The sequence below is a fragment of the Lagopus muta genome, chromosome 1 (assembly GCF_023343835.1).
Source record: "Lagopus muta isolate bLagMut1 chromosome 1, bLagMut1 primary, whole genome shotgun sequence".
NCBI lineage: Eukaryota > Metazoa > Chordata > Aves > Galliformes > Phasianidae > Lagopus > Lagopus muta.
The window spans coordinates 178,807,813-178,832,423 of NC_064433.1; the positions used below are offsets into that span (position 1 = coordinate 178,807,813).

Sequence of the window (24,611 nt, forward strand, 5' to 3'; positions counted from 1 at the left end):
AGGAGGCTGAGAGAGAGAAAATAAATCAGCCCGGTAGTTAAATAGAGAAAGAAAAAAAAAAAGTATTTTTTAGATAACAAGCTACAGTGAGAATGAGCCTGCCAAAAGTAGGTAACGCTGAACTTCAGTCTTGTGGCAGATTAAAAAAAAAAAAAAGAGCGAATGAGAGCCGGGGTCCCGGCTGTGGGCAGGAACGGGTGGGCAGCCCTGCGCTGCCCCGCTCTGCACAGACGTACGCGCCCTCTGTGAAGGAGCTGAGCCCGGTGCGCGGCTATGACGCTGCCCGGCCGGGGACACGAGTCCCAACGTCGCTTTGCTTCGGCTGCTGACTCAAGGAAGAATTTATTCACCAGGAGGAGGATGAGCCTGTGCACTTCGGTGAGTCTGCCGGAGTGGCTGAGTGAGAAGGCGGCTGCCATTCCCTTCCCCCAGCACAGCCTCCCGGCTCCTCGGGTACAGCGACGAGGCGCTTGCTACAGCTCGGGAAAACCCGTCAAAGAACACCGACCGCACCAGACCTCCACACCTTCCTCACCGCACGGCTTCACGGCACTCGTTCGATAAAGAAGGGATCCCCACCCTGCACGGACCCACCCGCGGGGCGGGGCGCCGCCATGACGGCGGGCGGAGCGGCTTGTGCCCGCCCCAAGATGGCGGCCTGCTGCCAGGTAGTGTGTGGCGGGAGAGTGGTGAGGCGGCTGTGTGCGGGGAGCTGGCTTTCTGCAGTAATGTTAGACCCGTTCAGGGGTTTGCTGTAACCCGAGCTAGCGTTGCTGGAGCTGTGTCGGTGTGTTTTACTAATCCTTATGAAAGCCCGTGAGAGCAGCGCTGAGCGCTCCGTGCTCCATCTCCCCCTTTCGTGTTGGCGGACATGAGATGCCGCCAGATGCATTTATTTACTTACTCGGATGTAAGTGAATGTGATTCCTGAAATTACAGCAGTCTCTTTGTTTTTGTGGCTGCAGAGCTGGCTTCGGGTAGCAGCGTGTGTGAGGAGGCGGAGACCTCAGGCCCGGCTGGGAGAGGGGCCGGGCTGTGAGTGCCTTTGTGAGGCAGCGGTCGGAGCCGTCTGTCCCTTGTGGTGGTGGTTAGCTCAGAGGTACTGGAAGGATAGAAAGTAGTCCTCCAGCACTGATCTCTGTCGTTGCCGAAGTACTGAGGCACGACCTCTTTCTTTTTGCTTGAGGGATGTGGAGGTTTGTGGGGCCTTTTGTCCAAGGCCTGGCTGAGCTGCTTTCCCCTGGGATCTGGTCACCCTGTTGAGGAGATGTGGGCGCTGTGTGAGAGGCTGAGCTGTTCTTCCATCTGGTTCTGTTTTGCAGAGACCACCTGGTAGCGGTCTGACTGGTCTGGGAAATACAGATAGAATCATAGAATGGCTTATGTTGGAATGGACCTTAAAGATGGTCAAGCTCTGATCCCCTGCCATGGGCAGGATTACCAACCACTAAATCAGGCTGCCCGGGCTCCACATCCTGGCCTCAAACGCAAGTAGTCTCCATATCTCTTCTGAACCAGATTTACATGTTTCCAAGGTGTATTTCTTACACTTTTGTTGGAACAGTTTGAGACTGCTTATCCCTCCTAGTTAGAGAAGAGTAGTGGAGCTGTTGGCCTTCTTTTACCTGGCTGTGGCAAAGAAGGCTGGGCTGGTCAGAGTGTGATCTAGTCTGTCAGTTAGACAGCTCATTCATGGATGAGCTTGCTGAACAAGTCTGCAAATCAGATGAATCCTGGGAAGGGTAGGCCATTCCTTGCACTTCAGGGAAGGTACTTACTATAAACTTTTAATAGCTATTTTCATGAGACTTTTTTTCTTTTTCTATCAGATACACTTGTATTTATTTACTTGTTTTCTTATCATCTTCTCATGCCATTCTTCTTCCTGCCAGTGGCCAATAGCTCCAACAAAGAAATGATCAGGTTTGAAGTCTGTCTCAAAACTGGCAAAGAAATATCAGCAGCTTCTTGCCATACAACCTGCTACGCGTATTTCCCATAATATTCTTTTAGCTGTTTATGCAAGCAAGATGAATGGGTATTTTAACTTTGCCCTGTATTTTATTTTGTGTTCTTTCTTCCCCAAGTAAGATGCAAACTTGTATTTTTTTTTTAAATCTAAGCAAGTGTGAGATTTCTTGGTCATTAAGCTAAGGAAGGTTAAGTTGACTTCTGTGTGTGTTTAACCCTGATTGTGAGGGTGTATTCACCCTAAGGTGAATACTCAGTGTTAAAACTATTCTGAACTTTTTGCCTTTGGAAGCAAGTGTAATTTTTGTCAAGGAATGAACTGCCAATTGCATGCGTGTTTTCCTTTGGGAAGGGAAAATGATTACTGAAGACAGCACCAAAGAAGTAGAGTATAAAATATGCAAAAAGCCCTTAGTAAGGGTTATTATTATGAAGAGAGGTGGGAGACAATTGCTAAAAGATTCACAGTGAAAAATAATCTTACAGGAAGGACTTTATAACCCATTGAGCTTTTCAGCTTCTGTGTGTTTCTGAAGTCATGGGAAATGATTTCAGTGGTCTCCTCCTTTTTTCTGGTACTGTTCCATGTTAGAGGTTGGTCACCTTTTTCTGTATTATGTGTACGTTGCATATTTCTGGATTATGATTGAATTAGCTCTGAATAGAGACCCTAGGAACTGGTATGTTTTTCTTAGTGGTAGGATGGATCATTTATTAGTTTCTTTGTCGGGCTCAGATATATGAGCTTTATGTAGTCAGGATCCTATAAAAATTCAATATTGCTGCTTGGGCAAAAGGTCAGGCCTTGAACTGTTACAGCCAAGCACGTAATGTCTCTGTCTTGATGGTGAGGTTCTGGAACAGTTTCAGGACAGAATCATTGATGCCTACTATGCCAGTAACTTGCTAGTTGCCAGAAATTGTTGTTGTCAGTTCATTTCTTTAACTATTGTTTTAATTTGAGTTGGGTTTGGGAGTGGAAGAGTAGGAGTAGTAGGAGGAACCAACAAATGGTGAGGAGGGAGGCAGAAGACTTGAGTCTTCATAAGCTGTGCTTATTTTGTTCCTTTTTGAAGTCTGTTATTACCACTAGCTGCTGTTGTTATTCTAATCCCCTTTAAAGAATTTCCCTTCAGTGCAGACAGTAGTTGTGCATTTTGATGTGTTGCAGCAGTGGCACGAAATTTATATTTACAGCTCCTATGCGACTCTGTAAGATTTTAATAATAATTTTATTTGCATATTTGCATTTGTTTAGAAGAAAATGTTTACTAAGGCATTCAAACCCAACCTGCATCAAGTATTAATATGAAACTATTTTTTTTTTTACCTTCACCATTTTCCTGTGATACACTGGAACATAACTGTCCCCTTATCGTGATAGTATGTGCAGTACCAGGAACCAACTATTCTTGCAAGCTGGAAGACATGCAAATAGGTGATAGTCTGTGAATGCAGCTGACATTTAATTAAGTAAATATAACAGTGATTGATATAACTTTTTTTTTTTTAAAAAACAAACTGAAAAAAACAATAAAATCCTCAATGTTTTTTGAGGTGAAGTGAGAATGAGACAAAGAAAGAGGGTAAGCTCAGCTCGGTGTAGGAATGTGCTGTGGTCTGGGTGGCAAAAGATGCAACAAAACCTGGAGCAGCCCAGCGAGTGGGTTGTACTTCAGAAGCACATTGGCAGGTAAATGATGCTCTGCTGCCCTTAAATTTAGTTGTTACTTGACAAACACCATTTTGAGATGTACAAGTGTATGAGGTGTGGAGCATCCTGGTTGCTGGTCTTCTAACATCTAAGTGTTGGATATGTTGGTTTGGTTGTTTTTTTTTTTTTGCTCTCACAACCAGCTATTTTTTCTGTATATCAGTCATTTGAAAGTGGCAGTTTTGAAAAAGGAGGCGAAATGGAAACATTTCCAGCTTGAGCATTTGCTGAGGCACTGACCAGCTTAGAAGCTAAGATATTACAAATCTCTTGGCAGTTTCATGTGTGTGTTTTTACTTGACCTGCTTAGGAGATAATATGTAAAGAGAAGAATGCAATAACTGAAATTACGGTGTGGAAACAGGAGGGGCAGGCAGCAGAGAAACCAGAATTGGATATAGAGATACTGTGAATAAAAGAATAAAGAGGAAAAGGAACTGGACGATGTGACAGTCTTTTATAAAGACTTATTTTGTGGAAGATTCTCTTGATAAAAGAGCTAAATAACAGTACTTCCAGGATGGGGGAAATTGTGCTACTGACTGAGGAATAGCGCAGTTTGTGAACTCTTGTGTCATCCTGCAGTAGTTCGTAAAGTCTGTAATTATCAGAGTTCTCATTACTATCCTGAAGATGACTTAAAAGACAGTGACATCTGCCACATCTGCCACATCTCTATAACAGACTGAAGCGTTACGTTTTTCGGGTAAACACTTACTAGCTGTCGTTACTTCTGCTTCCCAGCTCACAGGCATGGAAACTGGCGAGAACATTGAAGAGCATTTGAAAGTCCACAAAGTGAAGAAGAAGATACTGAGGAAGCAGGTCAGAGCCCAGCATACGCTGATGAGACACGAGGGCATTGAGTGCATCTCCCATGCTACACAGGTGATTGACAGTTCTGGTTTTGGTGGTAGGAGAAAATACTGCTTACCTGTGTTCTGCCCTCATGTACGTGTTGGTTAAAATGTGATTCTTTTCAAAGCACTTACTGAGATTGAGATTGAGGGTTTTCTGTGCTATTTGCTTTCAAAGCAGAACTGTACTTCATCAGTTTAATACTGGTGGAGAGACTGTGACAACTTTTGGATATATATACATATATATGTATATACTTAAATCTTAAACGGTAGTTCCCTGAGCTGGGGAAAGCAGCAGAGCATGAAAAATGTTACCTTTTTGAAGGAGACAGAGAAACAGGAGAAAGGCCTGTGTCATCACTTATTTTTCCCTTTCTCTTTGGCCCTTAGCTTTTGTATCTTTCTTCTTGATATAATCAGGAGTAGTCAGCACGGGTTCACAAGGGGGAGGTCGTGCTTGACCAACCTGGTAGCCTTCTATGATGTTGTCTCTGGCTGGGTGGATAGGGGGAGAGCAGTGGATGTAGTCTACCTTGATTTCAGCAAGGCATTTGATACTGTCCCCCATGACGTCCTTATAACAAAGCTGAGGAAGTGTGGGATAGATGAGTGGACAGTGAGGTGGGTTGAGAACTGGCTGACTGGCAGAGCACAGAGGGTCGTTGTTGGTGGTGCAGAGTCCGGTTGGAGGCCTGTAACCAGCGGTGTTCCTCAGGGGTCTGTGCTGGGTCCGGTCTTGTTCAACATCTTCATCAATGACCTTGATGAGGGGATAATGGCCACCCTCAGCAAGTTTGCCGATGATACGAAGTTGGGAGGATTGGCTGACACGCCTGAAGGCTGTGTTGCCATTCAGCAAGACCTGGAGAGGCTGGAGAGCTGGGCAGAAAAAAACCGGATGAGGTTTAACAAAAGCAAGTGTAGAGTCTTGCATCTGGGGAGGAATAATTGCATGCACCAGTACAGGCTGGGGGATGACCTGCTGGAGGGGAGCTCTGCGGAAAGGGACCTGGGTGTCCTGGTGGATGACAGGTTGGCCATGAGCCAGCAGTGTGCCCTTGTGGCCAAAAAGGCCAATGGCTTACTGGGGTGCATTAAAAAGAGCGTGGCCAGCAGGTCAAAGGAGGTGATCCTCCCCCTCTACTCTGCCCTGGTAAGACCTCATCTGGAGTACTGCGTCCAGTTCTGGGCTCCCCAGTACAAAAAAGACAGGGATCTCTTGGAAAGAGTCCAGCGGAGGGCCACGAAGATGGTGAAGGGCCTGGAGCATCTCCCCTATGAGGAAAGGCTGAGTGAACTGGGTCTGTTCAGCCTTGAGAAAAGGAGACTGAGAGGGGACCTGATCCAGGTCTATAAATATCTAAGGTGTGGGGGGCAGAATGGCGAGGCCGGACTCTTTTCAGTGGTGAGTGGAGACAGGACAAGGGGAAATGGCCGGAAACTGGAGCATAGGAAGTTCCGCACAAACATGCGCAAGAACTTCTTTACAGTGAGGTGACGGAGCACTGGAACAGGCTGCCCAGGGAGGTGGTGGAGTCTCCTTCTCTGGAGATGTTCAAGACCTGCCTGGATGCCCACCTGTGCGACCTGGTGTAGGGAACCTGCTTTGGCAGGGGGGTTGGACTCGATGATCTCAGGAGGTCCCTTCCAACCCCTATAATTCTGTGATTCTGTGATAATTCTTTATCAAGTATAATTTGTCTCATCTGTTAACTCCCTGTTAAAAAGCATGTATACCTTAGCAATTTTTTCCTCATTTTCTTCACCTTACTTGTTTTAGGCTCTGATTATGTAGGAGTTGAACTAATTGACTGATTTGTAGCTGTTAAAAAGGGGAGAACATTCGCTTCCCTCACACAAAAGGAATGAGAGAGGGGGTAGTTCTGCTTTTTTACAACAGTCACTGAACTTTACCGTGTTAATTTATTCCCCAACCTACCAGAAAATTGCCCAGCTTTTTGATCTGTTAGTTTGCTGCTTCCATAGAGTTACAGCAAATCAGAGGCACCTTGCAGATACTGGTGTAGCAAAATATGCATGGCGAGATCTTTCAGATAGAGGAGAAATTGAAGTGTCTTACTTCATTCTGTGGGTTGTGGGGAGTTGCTAACTTGACTTGAAGCATATTGTACTATTGTATCATTTACTGTAGCTGTGTTCATCTTGATCTCTCTAGTTCTTCCCATTCTGATACATAAGTATCTGTTAAGTCTTTATGCGTCTTTATGCTTTGTTACTCGTTTGTAACAAAATTGGGCTTAGTTTTCACTCAAATTTCACACCGTATGGGCATATCCTAAAATGACCCAGCGATCGTGGAGATTTTGAAAGCTCTTTGGAGTAGGGCTGTGTTCTTCTTGTTTTGCGTGGAGATGAGTACATGATCCAGGATTTTATTCCTCTTGTCACTGCCCCAGACATCAAATCATCTTTGTAATGTATCCAGTGAGTAGCTTTCAATTTCACTAAGTTCCTCATGGATGACAGAATGTTTTAGTAAAAGACATATGAAACAAATTAATAGCACTAGTGATAAACTTGAGAATACAGAAATTGCTTTTAGTCTTTGTGTAAGAGTTTGATTATACTGAAATTGCTCATTCATGAGAATGTGAACAGTTGCTGTAAGTGCTGCTGTTGTGTAGAGAAGGTCTGTGTAGGCAGTGTGCCTTCAGACAGTGAAAGCACTGCTATCAGTCTCCTCGTTTCCTCTGTACACCTGTGCTTCCCATTAGTAAGATTCTAGAAAATAACAATGTTTGATCACCTTTGAAAGATGTGATCAGTATGCACAGTAGGATGTAGTTTTAAAAGTTAACAGAGCCATCGCAATAGGCACAATCACAGCAGTGTCTCACGTGTTCACTTGTTTTAAAATATTTTTTAATAATCCCTCTGTTCAGTTTTAAACCTCGTTTTCAGTCTCTTAGGAAAGTGAAACACTGTCATTTGAAACTTTTGAACACTTTGCCAGCTGCTCTCAGAAGTCGTAGAGCATTTGTAGCATTTGTAGCATTTAAGGAAAAGATCGTCTGAAAGCTTTCTAGAAATGTATTGCATGTAGTCGATCTGAGTGAGTTGTTAGTAGTTTGGAGTCACCTGAGCTCTATCAAGACTTCTAGATTGCATCCTCATTTAGCCTTAGAAGGAGTCTTAAACTTCCTTCAACCTCCCTGGTTAGATTGAATGTCTAGGTGTTTAGTATATGGTTGCCTAGAAGTCAAAAGAACTTACAAAGTTTTTTTAAAAGGATTTTTTTTGTTTGTAAAAGAGTCATTTGAAAAGTTCTATTTTTGTTTTGTTTCTGCATTCTCTGATAATTTTGTTCATAAATCACTATGAAAGCCCTGAGTAAAGCAATTAGTCATGGTGCTCAAAGTAATCTGTATTAATAAGGATGGGGGATAAATCCCTTTTGTTTATAAAAACAAGAGGGTGAATTCTCAGATGTGAGTACTGGAGGAGAACTCAATGCTTTGTTTATAGAAGCTGCTGTATGTTGAGATGGCAAGGAATATCAGTCTCTTTATGCTCAAAAAGACTTCTTAGCAAAGATTAGAAAGCCTTTCTTAACAACCAAAAAGAATCACACTATCTGAAGATTGTTGTGTTTGATTTTGAACAGTAGCAGGGCTCTGGGAAAATTCCATTTTAGGAAACTCAAAAATGATGGCTGCCAATCTCACTTTTTTCACATAATACACTTCATGCAGATGCCAGTTTGAAGCTGAAGTGATGCTGTAACAGATTTTGCAAGCACTTCTCCCAGAATTTGTACTGGATAGATGTTGCATTAGCCTCATGTATCAGGCTACGAAGATGTAGAATATACAAGTAATAATTTTTTTCATTATAATATGAACTACACTCTTAGTAGTGCTTGTTTTGGATCAATCAATAATAATCAGTAATGGTAATTTTTATTTATTTATTATTTCTCTTCAATTAGAGCCTGGTTATTGCCAATGCTGGCCTGGGTAATGGGATGAGTAGACATCAACTGCACAGGATAGTAGAAAACTATGGAATAGTGGAAGCACTTCTAATGCCACCGAATAAACCATATTCATTTGTGAAATATGAGTCAACAGAAGATGCCAAGAAAGCCTTTGATGCCCTGAATGGAAAAGAAGTAACACTGGAAGACTCTGACCAAAACATTGTTTTGTATTGTAATTTTGTGGAAAAAGGTACTTATCTGTAAAATTCTTCCCTAGCACTTCTTTTTGCTTTTTTTCTTCTTAGATTGTAAATGTAGCTAAATGCACGCTAGTCTAAGGAAGCAGAGAATGAAAGCCAGACTTTAAGATTCAGCACAGAAAATTACCTTTTGTCCTTGTGTTGCATGGTAAGATAGCCACTGAAGTAGTTTCAAGACCATTCATTGCTGCACATAAAGGTTGTCTGATTTGAGGAGCTAAACTGCGACCCGGGTGACTTTGGGATTCATTGGGTTGGGTTGGACTTCATTGGGCTGTTTGTTTGATGACAGTCTTGTGATCTCAGTGCCAGTATGGAAAATAAAATAATATTTCTGCTTGTTTCTTTTTTTTTCCTCAAACTTGGCTGACTGTAAGCTAGGACAAAAACTGTGCTTCCTGCTATAATGTTTTATAGTGTTTAGCGTAAGACTTCCTTGTGATGGTTTGTACCCTGTATACAACAGTATCCAATGAATAGCTTTAAAAATGCCCAACCAACTAGAACAGCAAGCTGAAGGCTCCTGCACTGCTAGCATTTCTGTTCTTCTAGATATTGTATTATGGTCCCCCATGTTTGGTTACAGAGTGCTTCCCTGGATGGTAAATATGTACTTTAAAAAAAGAAATCATACTTTTCTGTGGTTGTTGGAAGCAGGGGTAAATCACTGAAGTTCTGGAGTCCTGAAACAATAGGGAAATTATATAATAATAATGTTGCAGTTATTTTAACAGGAGGATCACAGGTGGCTTTGTGTTTGAGTAGTGTGGAGTCTTATGAAATTTAAACAGTAAAATTTAGAAAGTGCTTTCTGTGAAGCAAAATTTGGGCCTTAACATTTTTTGTTGTGTTAGAAAGGGATTCACCAAGTTAGTCCTTAGTGAAGGCTCCATTTAATCATTAAATCAAATGTTCCTGCAGCCATAATGTATTCTCATGTATAGTGAATATTCCCATAGGGATTATGTGGCTTCATTAAGACAATCTGCTCTTTTTCCATGCGCTGCAGTTTGCTGGGAGAATTCTGTTCCTACAAGCTTGCCTCCAGACCTCAAAGTCATTGAAAATATTATTTCTCCAGAGGAAGAAAGGAAGATGCTGGAAAGTATTGACTGGAGAGGAGATGAAAATACTCAAAATGGTGGGCAAAATCAAAGAAATTTTGACCTTCCTTATGTTTATCCTGTTATTTTATGCAGTTTCTGGTTAGAGGAATTATGCACATTTGTAAATCTGTTGTTTGAAAACCTCCTGTATTTTTTCTTTATACTTTAGAAATGGGTCTTATATTGCATGTGATAAATCTGTGGGGGCAAGTGATTTGAATCAATGTGCTGAGACATTTATTTGAATAAGATTGCCACATCCAGAAACAAGTAGATTTTTTTTTTTTAATAGACAGCTTATGTCCTACTTAAAAGCCATTTCTTCTTTTAAATCAAAATGTCAGCAAAACACACTTTTTGTGTGCTTTTGTTCTTTCGTTTGAGTTCTGGGGGATTAAGATCTCTTAGTAAGTTGGACTTGGAATCCAATTCAAGGTTTCTGTGTGAGTTTTGTTTCTTGAAACCATTGGTGCTGTTATGTTGACCTTTGTTGACATGGTGACTGCTCAAAGGGATCTTTCTCTGTCCTTAGGTTATCAATCGAGTGCTTGTCTGGAAGTTAAGCCAAGGTTAAAGATGCATTAGGTATGGGTCAGTAAATGTGTACTTTTTGCTTATGTAAAAGCACAGTCTGTTTGACTTTAAACAGCAGCAAATGCAATGTCCAGGTGAGCTTTCAGAAAGTAATAAAGCACAAGTGTGTGCCATGTAGAAAAGGGTCACGTATGTTGTTTTGGCTGTTAATGAAGGAATGCTTAACGGAGATCAGATGAGATGAGGGCATGCAGCAATTTGCCTGAACTATTTATGTCATCTGATCTTACTTTGAATTTGTATCCTCTCACAGCCCAGAAGACTTTAAAGCACAGAAGAGTAAAACACTTTGGATATGAGTTTTGTTATGATAACAACGGTGTTGATAAAGAGAAGCCTTTACCTGGAGGTGAGAACTTCCCCATTAAATAATACTTTGCACTGACATTTGAACCAGTATGTAAAGCCTGTAAGCCTCAGTCAGGTATGGGTGTGAGATTCTAATTAAAAGAGAGTTGAGATGCTAATAGAAGGAAAACCATTAGTGTATCTTAAGCATACTCTGAAGAGTGCTTTTGAGTGGGATTCATTCCAGATTGATGCGAGTGCTTGAAGCTTGTTCTCCAGTCACTTGCAGCCAGGAGTTGCTGTCCTTAGCTGAGGTCAAAACAAATAAGGTGTTCAGGATTGTAAAAGTCTTTTTTTAAAAGCTTTTGTTACATAAGATAAATGTTAGCGTTTAAATTGAATATTGCTTTGGGGTTATGCTATAAATTGCAATATATATTTGTCTTGCGCTTGAAGCTTGCTGGAAACACACTAAGATTTTTCTTTGGATAGAAAGCTATTTTGACAAAGTTTGAATAATTCTTATTTCAAGTTAAGAGCAGTGTTAACAAAGTGAGTCAGCTTATGGTCTTATGCTTTAAAATAGTAAAATGTAGGGCTAAACTCTTACAGAACATGAAGCTTTTTAAGGTTATGCATGGGTGCTGTGGTAGATGTAGCTTTCAGCAGCTGGATTCTGGTTACATTGTGGTTCTAGCAGTGCAACTATATATTGTCATAAAAGCATTGCAACTTGAACTTTTTCTGGTCATAGAATTAGCGAGGGACGAACATAAATGGAAACAATTTATTGGGGGAGAATAAAAATAAAGATAAATAGATTTGTGAAAGGGCTGCTGTTACCATGCCTGTGGGTGTTACTCCACAGGATATAAATGAAGTCTTCGGTTGAAACAGTAAACTAAAGATTCATTCCTCTTTTCAAAACCAGCTTGACTAGGGGAGATTTATTTGTTGATATTTAATCTAATTCATTAGCAGGTTTTTAGGGGATGAATCTTTTAGTGAGCTTTCTGCACATCTTCTGATCTTCTGCATAATAATTTTGCTTCTCATCTTGCAACTTCCTTTTTATAGGGGATGGTGGAAGTTTTGCCTTTGATTTGATATTCTGTAATTTAAAGGCAGCAATAATGCAGCATACCTTTGTAAATGGAAAGGATAAAAATGTAAAAAGTTGTCTTGCTTAAAGCTTTGTTTCTGTAAACAGGTCTTCCTGAAATTTGTATCCCGTTCTTAGAGAAATGCTTGAAGCAAGGATATATCAAACATAAGCCTGATCAGCTGACTGTAAATCAGTATGAACCTGGACAAGGTAAAGTTATCTTTTAAAAAATGTTGAGCTCTTTAGCTTAACTGAAATAAAGAAGAGAATAGCTTCTGTTGGGACAGTATTTAGGCAGTTGCTTAATGCATTTCCTATGTGACCAGAAATACGTTTAATCAAAGGTAATGTTTTCACACTGGTTTCTGAACCCTATTTAGAAATATAAATTTCGGTATCATTGATACAGATGTTGATGGTGTTCCAAAGAGCAAGTTTATAATATGGGAACTCAGTATAAAAGGTTACAGGAATAAATAATGGTGTTTGGTTTTACACTCAAGTTTAGTTTTTCATTTGCTTCCAGAGCCTCTCCTTGCACCCTGTACTGTGCATACAGCCTCCAGAAAACATCTCCTGCTGTTTGTATGTGTGGTATAATGTTAGTATGTGTGATATAGAGGCTCTTTAATATGCTGCAAGAAGAATTCTCTTATCTTAGAAATAAGAAATTACCCTTTCTGTAGTCTTTTGCACTCTGAAGATAAATTTGCTTCTAATCATGCCTCTGGGGAATAAATCGTATGCTGTGCTTTTTCCTAAGGTCAGTCATCAAGGCTGGCTATCTAGCTTCCTTTCTAGAATGGCTATCTAATTTGTCCTTAGAAAAAAGGGACAGCAACTTTTCTTTCAGATTCAATGTCTGACAGCTAATTTGGTGTCCGCCAAACAGGGGCCTGAAAATCTGATGCCATTTATTTACAATCTGTTAAATTGATACAGTTGTGTACTTCTGGTTAGGACTTGAGATTAGGTGAATTGATTTCTATCAAGAATAGAGACAGTGTTTTAAAATAAAAACAAAAGAAAAGAAAATACCCTTTCTTAAGTGCAAATTGCTAGGGTACAAGTGAACATAGAGTGCAGTCAGGTACCTTCAGTATATGTATCTGATGTGTTATGAGCCACATCACTGAGTGTTCAAATGGAGATTTTAAAAAGTGACTGATAACTTTGAGCAAAGCTGGAGGGGCCACATGTAAGACACCCAAAATGAATTCCTTTGAGGCCGCTTTCTTCAGAACCCTGATAGCATTCAAAGTTGGAGATTTATCTTTGTTGTTATGTTACCGTCCATTTTTGAATGCTTAGGTGACAGTCTTGCAATGTGCTGCATATGTGGTGTGCAGACAGCAGGTAGGGCAAAGTGGTCTTTGTTGAATTGTTGAGGTGATGCTGAAATGAACGGTCAGGTTCTCTTGTTGCACAGTGAATTGTGCTGATGTCAGTGTGCATCTGAAGACAGCTGCAGTGCTTCACACTGAAGCAAAGTTACAAGCCAACACCAAAAGATACTGGTCAGACTTGAAAAGCAGGGATGAGTTGTTGTTTATTTTTATCAGTGTAGAAGTTGGCCTCATAAAACATTTGTATTGCCTTTACTGAGAATAATGGCATTCACCATACTTGTATCTGAAAGTAAAATGTGGCATACTCATAAGGAAGGATGTTTCATAAAGCTGACTGACTCTGTTAGGAAAGAATGTTTTCAATCAAGATATTTGATTGTGTCCAAAGTGAATGTCAGTAGAGTTTTTAATGAGTGAGTCAAACTGTGTTTTCTTAAACCAAGTAGGAATCACTTGTTATCTGTCTGATGAAAGAAGGTGCAGTTGCAGTTCTGTCTGCAGGCTTTGCTCCTCTGCTGGCTGCAGTTCCCCACCTTGTGGTGAGATCTTGTTGAGGCTTGCACAATGCTTTTTCAGCACTTTTGTGTTAAAACATGGCTCAGGCTCCAAGGAATGCCAGTTTCTTTATTTGAAAAAGGAAGAGATTGCTGTCTGTAAATTCTCAAATGTGCACGATTGCTCTTACATACTAATCCCTGGGTAGTACATCTATTGAGGTAACCCTAGCAATGGTGTGTAGATTTCTCCTGGGAACTGCAAAGCAGGAGGTCAGGGTTTGACTCTGATAGCATCTGTTTTTCGAAGTAGGTCCTAATTCTGAAGCTGAAACTTTTGCACGGTCATTCACCTAGTGATACAAGGAGAATTTGGGCTGATTCCTTCTAGGGGAAGAGTCTGTGGGAGAAATACAGTAGGCAATCTAAAGCCCAAAGACACCCAGTATATTATAACAATTAGTTTAAAGCTGAGAAGAGAACATGATGATTTCAGGTGCTTGCTGCAGCAAGGAAAATATTAGGAGTCTTTAGAGGTTGAGCGAGGCCTTTGGGTGCTCTGAACTGTCTTTGAGATATTTCCACTGATTAGAGGAGAGACTTCAGTTAACTGTACATCTAATCTGGGTGTGTAAATCAGATGGACTGATCCTGTCCTGAATTGTTTTGGAAGGCAAGTTCCACCTTTATGATAAGTTTTGTTGTTCAGCTGTATATCCTGTTGTGTAAGGGCATTCATACAGGTACCTTTCTGTTAATATAATGATGTTTTTTGTGTGTGCAGGAATTCCTCCTCATATTGATACACATTCTGCGTTTGAGGATGAAATAATCTCTCTCAGTTTAGGATCTGAGGTAAACATAATGTTTGTATATATTTTGTTTTATTGGGAAGTATCATTTTTCTATTGTTTAATACATTTTTAGTTTTCCATGATGTCTGTTCACGCTCATTTGAGTTTGATCTCAGGCATGCAAGGTACTGTGATGTGCTAATTAAATAAACAACCACGATGACATACCAGCAGTAACTCATACCCTATTTTAAAATTTTAGCATCCATTTCTCCATTGACCTTCCTTCATTCTGTATTAATCTTGGGAAGTAGAGAATCATAGGATCCTTAGAGTTGGAAAGGACCTCTGAAGGCCATCTAGTCCAACTACCCTGCAATTAACAGGGGAGTTAATATGACCTCTGTTTGTTTCTACTTCCATTTTTTTTCTTCTCATCCCCTGCTCCCTCTAGGTTGCAGTGTTTTACATGCAGTTCCAGTAAGCTAAGGTAGATGTGTTACTTGTAGAGGAGCCACTAAGAGCCTGAATCCTGCTGAGCCAGTCACAGTGCAGGCAGAGGTAGACTCTGATCCTGTGAGCTTTCAGTATATGCAGGTAAGGAGTAGGAAGGGAAATGGAAGAACAGTGAAATACCACAAATCCATGGAATGTATTAAGAACAGGATTGAGAACAGACTGTGTATCATCTCTTTTAATTAGTGTTCTTACTTATACTCTTTAAATTAATCTGCCACACCTGTCCCCATCCCGTTTTACATTTTTTTGTTGTAAAGCTGCCAACCCTGTGTGAGGATAATCTAATCTGCTGCTTCATTCTGTCAGTGTTGTGGAAAGGACGTAGGCTTGTAAGTTTGTGTGTGTGTAAGGTTGTGTCTATATACACAGACAGTATTCTCATGTTGAAAAACAACAACTTTGATTATTGTTCTTGATTTGCCCTACTCTTTAGGCAGAGAGACAGTCATGACTGACTGTTTTGAGCACTGAGTCTCTAATCTGGGCTCTGATGTTGACTTCCTCTTTTCTTATTGTGAGTTTTCTAGTGGACGTGGAGCTTGTAGGACTAGGGATGAGTCTAAGGAAGAACAGCCTTCCCAGGAATGTGGGGCAGTGACACCTCTGTGTTGGTTGACTGAAAGGAGGATATCAGTGATGCCAGTCCTGTCATTCATATCATTAATGTATTTGTTCATCTAAGCCACAGTAACATCCAAAACTTCAGAAGTTACAGTAGGAATACCTGGAATTAGTTGTGATGATTTTACAAACAACGTCAGTAGAGTTCTCACTTCTTGTGTTTTGTCATCTGTCAATTTAGACATGCCTTTCCCATGCTGCCTCTGTGCTTAGCCTTGTTTCTGATCTGTTCAACTGCAGTATTATCTTTAACAGTGTCAGTACCTTTGTGCTAGGCAGCACATAAGAACATCCATTCCTTTCATGCTGTTTCTCTAGGGAAAAAGCTGTAATTGAACTTCTGTGTTTTTTATCAATCCTAATCTTATTTTTTTAATACATACTGAATATTCAGAGCAGTGCAGCAACAGCAGATGGTCCCACCTTGCACCTTCCTATGTTGATTTTGTAATTAAAAATGTTTCTTCTGTTTTCTTTATTAAAACTACATTGATGTTGCAGTTATTTCTCATCCTTTTCTGACTCAGCCTGCAGCCCCTCATTTTCTTACCTTTTCCATTTCAATTAAAAAAAATGGCTTGGATGCTCTGTTACTTCATTGGTGAGACACCATGGTTATACTACAGCACATCTTTGTGGTAGTCTTAAACACACAGCCAAAAGCATAGTGATTTTAATCACCTGAGAAAAGCGAGCTTTTCTAGGACCAGGACTGCCTGAAGGATTATGGTGCTGTTAAAAAATAAAAATAAATGGAATGTATGTATTTCAGTCAGGGCAACAGCTTGACTTTGACCATTTATAGACATTTCAGACATTGGCATTGGACACAGCCTGTTTGATAGTTCCCAAGTTTCAGCCCCTTTTCCTGATGGGCTATAAATGCTCTATTCAGATTCAAGCAATCAAAGCACATACAGCGAGGTAAAGCAAGCCAGTGGCACATAAAATGCCTCGTTATTTGATGCCTTTGCTTTCTGGTACTCTTATAACATTTTCCATTTCTTTAATGTATTTTTGTGCACTAAACTACTTCTCATCTGGTTTTTAAAATGTAGTTAGCAGATGCAATAATACATGCTTTAGTTTTATTTTAGGAATTTACTTATAGGCCCACCTTTATTCCTATTGCATATGACAAAATTTTTACACTCTGATAATAAATAATTAGGCCCATATGGCAGCAAATTCTTGTACTTGCCTATTCTCTCTATTCTCTCTGGTGTGACTTAATCTTTTTTTTTCCTTAGCTGAATAAATTGGGCTACAACATCATGGGGGGAAAAAAGCATGATAGTCATATGTCTTGTGAAGGGACCTCTTAAGGGTGACCAAAGCCTTTCTCAAACAGGTCAACAAAGCAAGATGTCAAAAAGTGTATCCAATTGTGTTTTGCATACCTTCTGCTGGGCAATCTGTTCCAGTGTTTGACCTCCATCCCAGTAGAACAACTTAGATGTGCTCAGATGGAATTTCATAGGTTTTAAATTGTGCCCATTCTCTCATTTTCTATCAGTGAAAAGTCTGGACCCCTCTTCATACCCTCCCATCAGGTATTTATGTGCATGGATAAGTTCCCCCCCCAAGACTTCTCCAAGCTGAACAATCCTAGTTCTTCCAGCTTTTCCTCATATGAAATCATCTTCTCAATCATCTTCATGGCCCTGCACTGCACTAGCTCCAGTAATTCATATCTGTCTAGTAGAGGGGAGCCTAATCAATTCCTAGTACTCCACAATACTCCAGATGCATCTTCACCAGTGTTTAGTTAAAGGTTCACTTCTCATGAACTGCTGGTAGTTATGCAACCCAGGAGACTGTTGGCCCTTTCTGCCTCAAGAGTGGATTGCTGATTCACAGTAAAGTTGTTTTCCTCCAAGACCCAAGTGTTGTTTTTGGCGAAGTTGCTTTCTAGCTGATCAGCCTCCAGCATGTAATGATGTCTGAGGTTGTCTCTAACAACATGCAGGACATTTGTTGAACTTTGGGGTTCCTATCTACCCAGTTATCCAGCCTATCCAGGTCCTTCTCAATAGCAGCCCTGATATATTGGTCAGTTTTGTATTATCCTTAAACTTGCAGGGGGTAACTTTTTTTTCCATTGTCCAGATAATTAATGGAAGCATTAAACACCAGGCACAGAATCAAGCCTGGGTTACAGCACTAGTGGTGTCTTCTACTACCCTCTGTTGTTGCTGCCATCATCAGTGATACCTCCTTGTGTAAAACACTGTAGAAATTCAGTCTTTTCCTGGGGAGTATGGCTTTCTCCAGTAAGAAAGTACTTAATACTATCTTGTTAGAGAGATTATTGCAAGCATAATTTGTTTCTGCAAAATTAATTTGTGTTGAAGAAGGAGTAGATATTGCCGTGTAGAATATATACCTCTTAAAATACGAATAATCTTGAATAAGGCGCAATTGTTCTCAGCTCTGCTTTTTTTTTTTTTTTTTTTTTTCATCAGATAACCTACAGCAAAGTTGTTAAGTGAAAGGAGGCAGAAATGTAGGTGTGAGGTTGTTTCCCATCTCCTTCATTTGTAATAACTTTATCAAGTGGCTCAATTTTATTCTGGTTGGTGCAATATGTTGTTTTAAGGAGTTTACAAGATGGGTTCAACTTGATTTGAAGGAAAAAGTCTCCCTTTGGAATTCTTTCTAACTTATAAAAACTTCTAAACAGTCTGAAGACGAAGCAGTGAGATGTGATGCATCTTATCCTCTTGTATTCCAGGGAAGGTGACAATGTCAGGACAGGCTAATCACTTTTTTTTTTTTTTTTAACCTATTTCTTTGATGTTCATGGGAGAAGGTCCTGTGGGCTTCTAATTACATTTCCTGCACCATCGCATTCACCCTTTCCTTATATGAGCTGATACATTAAAAGTTTTAATGATACCAATTTTTATGTTATGGGACTGAATACAGTTTTCTTGAATTCAGACATTGCCATAGTCGAAATGAAAGGCAATGGTGTAAAATCAGTTCAGAGTGATTTTATTAAGTTTTAACAGTAAAGCATGTGTCTTTGGTCCAGGAATTTGGACAGAGTGCTGCAAAGCAAGGAGATAGTCTTTTCTGTTAAAAATTTTCTGAGTTGATTTGAGGTAGGTGTTGTTTTCAGTGTCTCCATTTGGTGTCTCTAAAGGTACATAATTTTACAATATTTCATCTTAGGAGCCTGGCCAATTTTGCAGCTGGAAAAATCCTAGTGAAAGCCTGTGTCAAATTTCCTTTAGCACACTTGAAGAAAGTGTTTGATCAACATTGAGATATTTTTTTCCCCACTTTTCCTAATTTGCCATTTAACATACTGTCATGTAAGCATTGATCCATTAGATTTTTGGAAATATGGAGGTAGCGTTTCTATGATGAGCTTTGTGTTACTATGAGAGTATGCAACCCAGAAAGAAATTCTCCCTTCCTGACAGCAGATCTTGCCCCCAGTAAATGTGATACATCACAGTCTTCTTTCCTGTCAGCTCTGCCTCGTTCTGTCAGAAACTACAGAGGGACACCCTCTGTCCCCATGCCAGAAGGTGAAATGCCATCATAATCTTATCCAAAGATGTGTTTGTTACATTGGCACCATGCTTTAACTTTGGTATCCTGTTCTGTTTTCCTAATTCCTATCCCTGACGTAAAAGTCCCAGGCTTGTCTCTTTTCCCTTAGTCAAGGAAAAAAAGCAGAAACTGCCTTACTCTGCTTCTGTTCCCTGTGCCTCTCCCTGGCAGAGAGCTGGTATAAAGACACAGAACTGCTCTGATGCCCTGGTGAGGCCCTCAGCCTAACTTCTATGAAAGGGAAACCTCAGGGTTTTGAGTTGGACTTGTGGCTCAGGGTAAAACAGTGAGGTTGAGAGTGTGGATCATCCTTGACTTGTCTTTATCTGAATGTGCATTTGTCATGCCATAGCCTGCAGATATTAAGGCCTTTGATCTATAAAGAAAAGTTGTGGTTCTTTTAAGTCTTGACAGCAGAGCAACATTACAAAGAAATACTCCACTAGACTTTTTGAGATGGTTTTTAAGCACTGGTAGTCATAGAACTGATAGAAGGAGATACTCTGCTATTACCCTCAGGCAGGGAAATTGACTTTTTATTTCTGCCCTTTTGCCTTCTGATTTGTTAATCTGTATATAATCTGTCTTGGTTAACAAACAGCTGATAAAGCAGGAACTAATAAGCTGCTTGAGAGATTTTATCAGAACCCTTTAGAAAATGTAGATTATAGTCAGCCACTGGCAGTTAGCAGCCATTTCATTTCTTGCATGAGGCCAGTTTTTGTAATTATATATTAAGGTCAGTTGTTTTTACCACTTAAAGTAAATGCATCAGTCTTCATGGATGTGTTGCTGCTGCCTGTGTTTATATTACAAAATATATGCAGGATATATTTACATCCTGCATTTCTCTTCCTGTCTGTGCCGTACCACAGTGTGCCGTTATTTGAAATTGAATTGGATATAAGAAGCATCAAAAGCAAGGGGAGAGTCTGCAGCCCTTCTTGGGATTTTCTGTAATGGTCTTGCTGTGTTTTCAGGGATATGTGAATATTCAGTAAATGTAATACTCTGAACTTTTCTGTTCTGGATGTCGCCTCACCCTTTTCATTAGGTTTCTGCTCACAGATATCAACACATCCTGCTGATGTTTCCATCTGCTCAGTTACTTTAAGGCTCTTGAAAGCTCAATTTTCATGTACTTTTTTCAGAAAAAGGCTGTGCTTAGCCCCACTCTCCTGTGACATTGGTGGCTTATAGGCTTATTCCTATTTTGGCTGAGGTAACAACAGCAAGACACCCCGTGTGCAGCTAATGCAGACAAGCATTTGTTTCTTGAGTATTTAGGAATCTGCTAAACTTGGATTGCACTGAGGTGGTACAAGAAGAGCACTCAGACGCAATTACTCCAAGACAGTGATTTTCTCATTATTTCTCTAGAGGCTGTATGACAGTCATTTGCAGTGAAACAAGATAACAGTGTGCAGATGACCCTTCCCCTTGGCTTCATCAGAGGAACAAAATTGAAACTAAGCTATGAGAGAATCTTGCATTTCTGTAGAGCTGTTCCTCAGCATGCAAGACCTACTCATAAATTAATTAAAATCCTGTGTCAGGCTGGAGGAGGAGCAGCTCTGGTTTCTTTCATGTGGTCCATTATTTTGGTTGCTGAGAGAGGAAGGCAGACCTGCAACTCCTCCTGGTTCCTACCACTTTGCTTTCTTCTCGCCCATGTAGTTGCTCTTTCCAGCATGCTACATTTTCTTTGAGTCATTGCTGTTGAGATGGGAATGTGGGAAGAATGTTCCTGTCCTGCTCTCCTCTTAGAAGCTGCATAGGCATTGTAGCCAACATGAACGTGAAAAATGGAGAAACAAAAGAAACTGCAGTTAGAATGAAATAATTTGAAAATGAAATCCACTCAATATTGCATGGAAAAAAGCATAGTTATGCTATGAGAAATGTCCTGTAGTTCCACTGAATTTTCACACAACAAAATCCTATTGTAATTGAAACATTCAGGAATGTTTGAAGTATGCAACAGGGCTTGTGATTTTTCTGTCTGCAGTCCTAGTTGTTAAATAATGAAGGAAGACTTCTGTGTAATTATTTCATCAACTGGTATTTTAACACCTGTTATCTCTAAGCTACTTCCTTCTCTGTGGTGTGCTTATTTTGAATGGAGGCAGCATCGTTTCATTCCCAGCTCTCAGACACATGACTGGCTTTACACTGACGCACAGTTAGATTGAATTTTTCAATTGATTCAAATGGTGCTGCTAAAAACTGTCTTGCAGTTCCACAGATTTTTTTCAGACTTCTCATTTATTTACATATCTTACAAAGTATGAAGTTAGCTAAAAATCTTGGGGGAAAAAAAAGGATTTGATTGCAGCTCCTGATATGCTTTACAAACTAAAATCTATTTTTTGCTCTTGCTTCGCTTCACTCCTCCCATGTACCCAGTGCTATAACACATGAACTAACCTGCACTGGTGGGATAGATCAGCTATTAAAATATGAAATTACTATTAATTCCCACGGAAAAAATGTAATCATTTTAATAGAAGTAATACACTATTTAAATTTGCATTCCAATTAGTATTTTTGCAGCTGAAATTATTTTTGAGTCAAGTTTTAGGTTGTCATTCTTGGAATCCTGTTTTGCTATATTTGCCTTTAGAAGCCCTTTTATTGCTGTTTTGTCTAGAATTACTTTTATTTATATCCTGATTTCAGCTGGGACAGAGCTGGTTTTCTTCATAGTATGGTGGGATCTGCCTTTTTGGCTTTAGGAGAAAAACAGTTTTGATAGCATAGTGATGTTTTTGCTGAGTCAGAAGTGTTTCAGCTTCTTATACCATCCTTCCAGCAAGCATGCATGGGGGCACAAGGAGTGGAAGGAGATAAAACCAGGGCAGCTGACCTAACCTGGCCAAAGGGATGTTCCATTCCATATGGGGTCACAGGAGGAAAAAAACTGTAAAAGTGAGGGGAGTTAACTGGGGGCTGCTGCTGCTTGGGATCTGCCTGAGCATTGGTCAGCAGGTGGTGAGCTGTTGCTTTTGTACCTCGCTTGTTTTGTAACTATATGCACATGTATTCTCATCCTTTTCTGTCTTAGTAAATAGCTTTATCTCAACCTACAAGTTCTACCTTCTGTTTTTTTCCCCAATTCTTTTCTCCTTCCCACTGGGGATGGGGAGATGAGTGAAAGGCTGTGTGATGTTCAGCTGTCTGCTGAGTTAAACCATGTTTTTGTATAAGGTTTTTAGTTTCTTCAAGAGACTTATCAGTGGAAGTCATTCCTATACCTCATGTTATTTTAAGAAGGTCAGTGCTTGGAAATGGAATCCTGGTGTCTGCCACAAATTAACAATGAACATACAGAACTCTAGGGCATTAAAAAGTCATTATCTTTAGCTGTTACGTTCAGCAGTACTTCAGCTCTGGAACTCAATAAAGAAAACTAATTTAATTAGCCAGTGATGTCATCTCTATTGTTGCAGGAGCCTATTTAATGACTCTGCCAAGTTTCATGTAGAAACAGCAAGTAGTAATATCAGTCACAAGTAGTACATAACCAAGGAAACAAAGTTAACGTGTTAAGCTCCTGCTGTGGTGTATTTATTGTCTCTCTTGGACATTGATAACATCAGAAAGCGTAGCAAATGGTGTCTAATCTGTCTGCCCTTATGCTATCTTTACAAAGCTGAGCATCTTGCATAGCTGTGTTTAGCATCTCTTCAGCTATGTGTAGTATTTTGGGAACAGTTTCTCCACAGATCTTCTATTTTGGTGGAATTGACTCTGAGAAGTTTCACTGAGGAACTACAATTTAGGACATTTAAAGGTGTGCTGCAGTGAAAGCTATCAAACTTGACGATAACGTACTTGACAGAAAGATTCTGAATCAAAGCAGGGAGAGCTGTGCTCTTAGATAGGCAGAAAGTGGGCAGTGCAGAGGGGATGCAGGGAAAGCACTGTCTGTTTGCTGGGACTGCAGTGGTAGGAGTGAAGCAAGGTTGATGACACAGGTGAAGGCAGGGACAACTGAATGTTTCACAGTTCCTTGTGCCTTGTGGTGCTATTGCTCCTCCTCCTTTACAGCCTGCATCTCTCTGCAGTGCAAGTGCATGTAAGCTATTATAACAGATGCATGGCCGGATGCTGATGCCCTGATAGAGCCCTTGTATGTAACTTTCAGCTGCAGTATGTGAACACGATTGCTGAGCAGGTGGAGAGTGTAAGGAAAAATAAATAAAATGTTACTTGTGGTGAAAATTAGCAGTGCTGTAATGCCATCTATCTGAAATGTGCTTTTCTTCTATTTATTTTACCTACTTTAAAATCATGTGTATGTTTCAAATGTGTGGTGCTTTTATAGTAGAATCACAGAATGGCTTGGGGTTGCAAGGGGCCTCAAATATGACTTAGTTCCAACCCCCTGCCATGATCAGAGTTGCCACCCACTAAATCAAACACTGGATCAAGGCTGACCAGAGCTCCATCCAACCTGGCCTTGAGCACCTCCAGGGAAGGGGCACCCACAGCTCACTGGGCAGCTGTGCCAGTGCCTCACTGCCCTCTGAGAAAGAGTTTCTTCCTTAAACTTATTCTAAGTCTACTGTCTTCTAGTTTAAAGCCATTACCCCTTGTCGTATTGCTACACACCCTGGAAAAATAATCTGTGATCTTTCTTGTAGGCCTCCCTTAAGAACTGGAAGGTCTCAATAACATCTCCTTGAATCTTCTTCCCATCTCTTTTGTGGAAGAAAGCACAGCAATTGTGTGAATTTATAAAGCAAATTTTTGTTGTTCAGTTATTTTAAAGAAGCCTTTCATTAACATGCTATGTTTTGAATTGTACTTTGTGACCCTAGGAAACATCATTTACCAAGAAAATAAGTTTCATTATGTTTTTTCAACTCTCTGCTTTTGTCTAATGAATGACTTGTATTGCAATACGTACGTATTATTATATTTATGGCTTCATATGTATTTAAGCCATTTCTGTGAATTCATGTCCAGATCCTTGTGCTTTAGTAGATTTCAGTTCTACAGTGAAAACAGAGAAGATTAAGAAACAGGCCATATGGTGACTTCTGTAGCAATGTATTGAAAACTGTGTCTTATCAACTCTTGTTGAGGTTTGATGCAATAATTAGTTTGGAAAGGAAGGATTTGGATATCTTGTGTTCTGGCAATTCTTTGTTATGGTCGTGTCTGAGACAGTTGTTAGATGGATTCATGGGAAAATCTAGCTGACTTTCTGTCTCAGGGTGAGTAGATTCACCATTTCATCCTGCTGAATTAGAGAAATTTGGCAGAAATTTGACTCAGACCTGCAGTTGAGAGTAGTCTGATGAACAGCCCTGAAGATTTTGGAGAGTAAGGGAAGATGATTTTCAGTTGTAGAGGATGATGAATATGCAGTATGTTTTGTCCATACTGCGAAAATCCTGAACCTGTAAGGATTTGGACTGTCATAT

At 40.2% G+C, this 24,611-nt stretch overlaps 1 protein-coding gene across 5 annotated transcripts in view; it reads left to right on the forward strand.

Annotated features, from left to right (window-relative positions):
- Positions 1–526: 526 nt before the first annotated feature.
- The window catches only part of ALKBH8 (alkB homolog 8, tRNA methyltransferase), a 47,361-nt gene continuing 23,276 nt past the window's right edge, over positions 527–24,611 (forward strand). Inside the window, exons 1-7 of one of the 5 annotated variants that reach the window (XM_048935318.1) lie at positions 527–668; positions 4,430–4,510; positions 8,495–8,735; positions 9,755–9,886; positions 10,699–10,794; positions 11,944–12,048; positions 14,466–14,536. In XM_048935318.1, the coding sequence (XP_048791275.1) occupies positions 615–668; positions 4,430–4,510; positions 8,495–8,735; positions 9,755–9,886; positions 10,699–10,794; positions 11,944–12,048; positions 14,466–14,536 (780 nt within the window). In that variant the 5' untranslated portion in view covers positions 527–614. The other 4 variants (XM_048935295.1, XM_048935319.1, XM_048935305.1 and 1 more) reach the window with 4 other exon arrangements.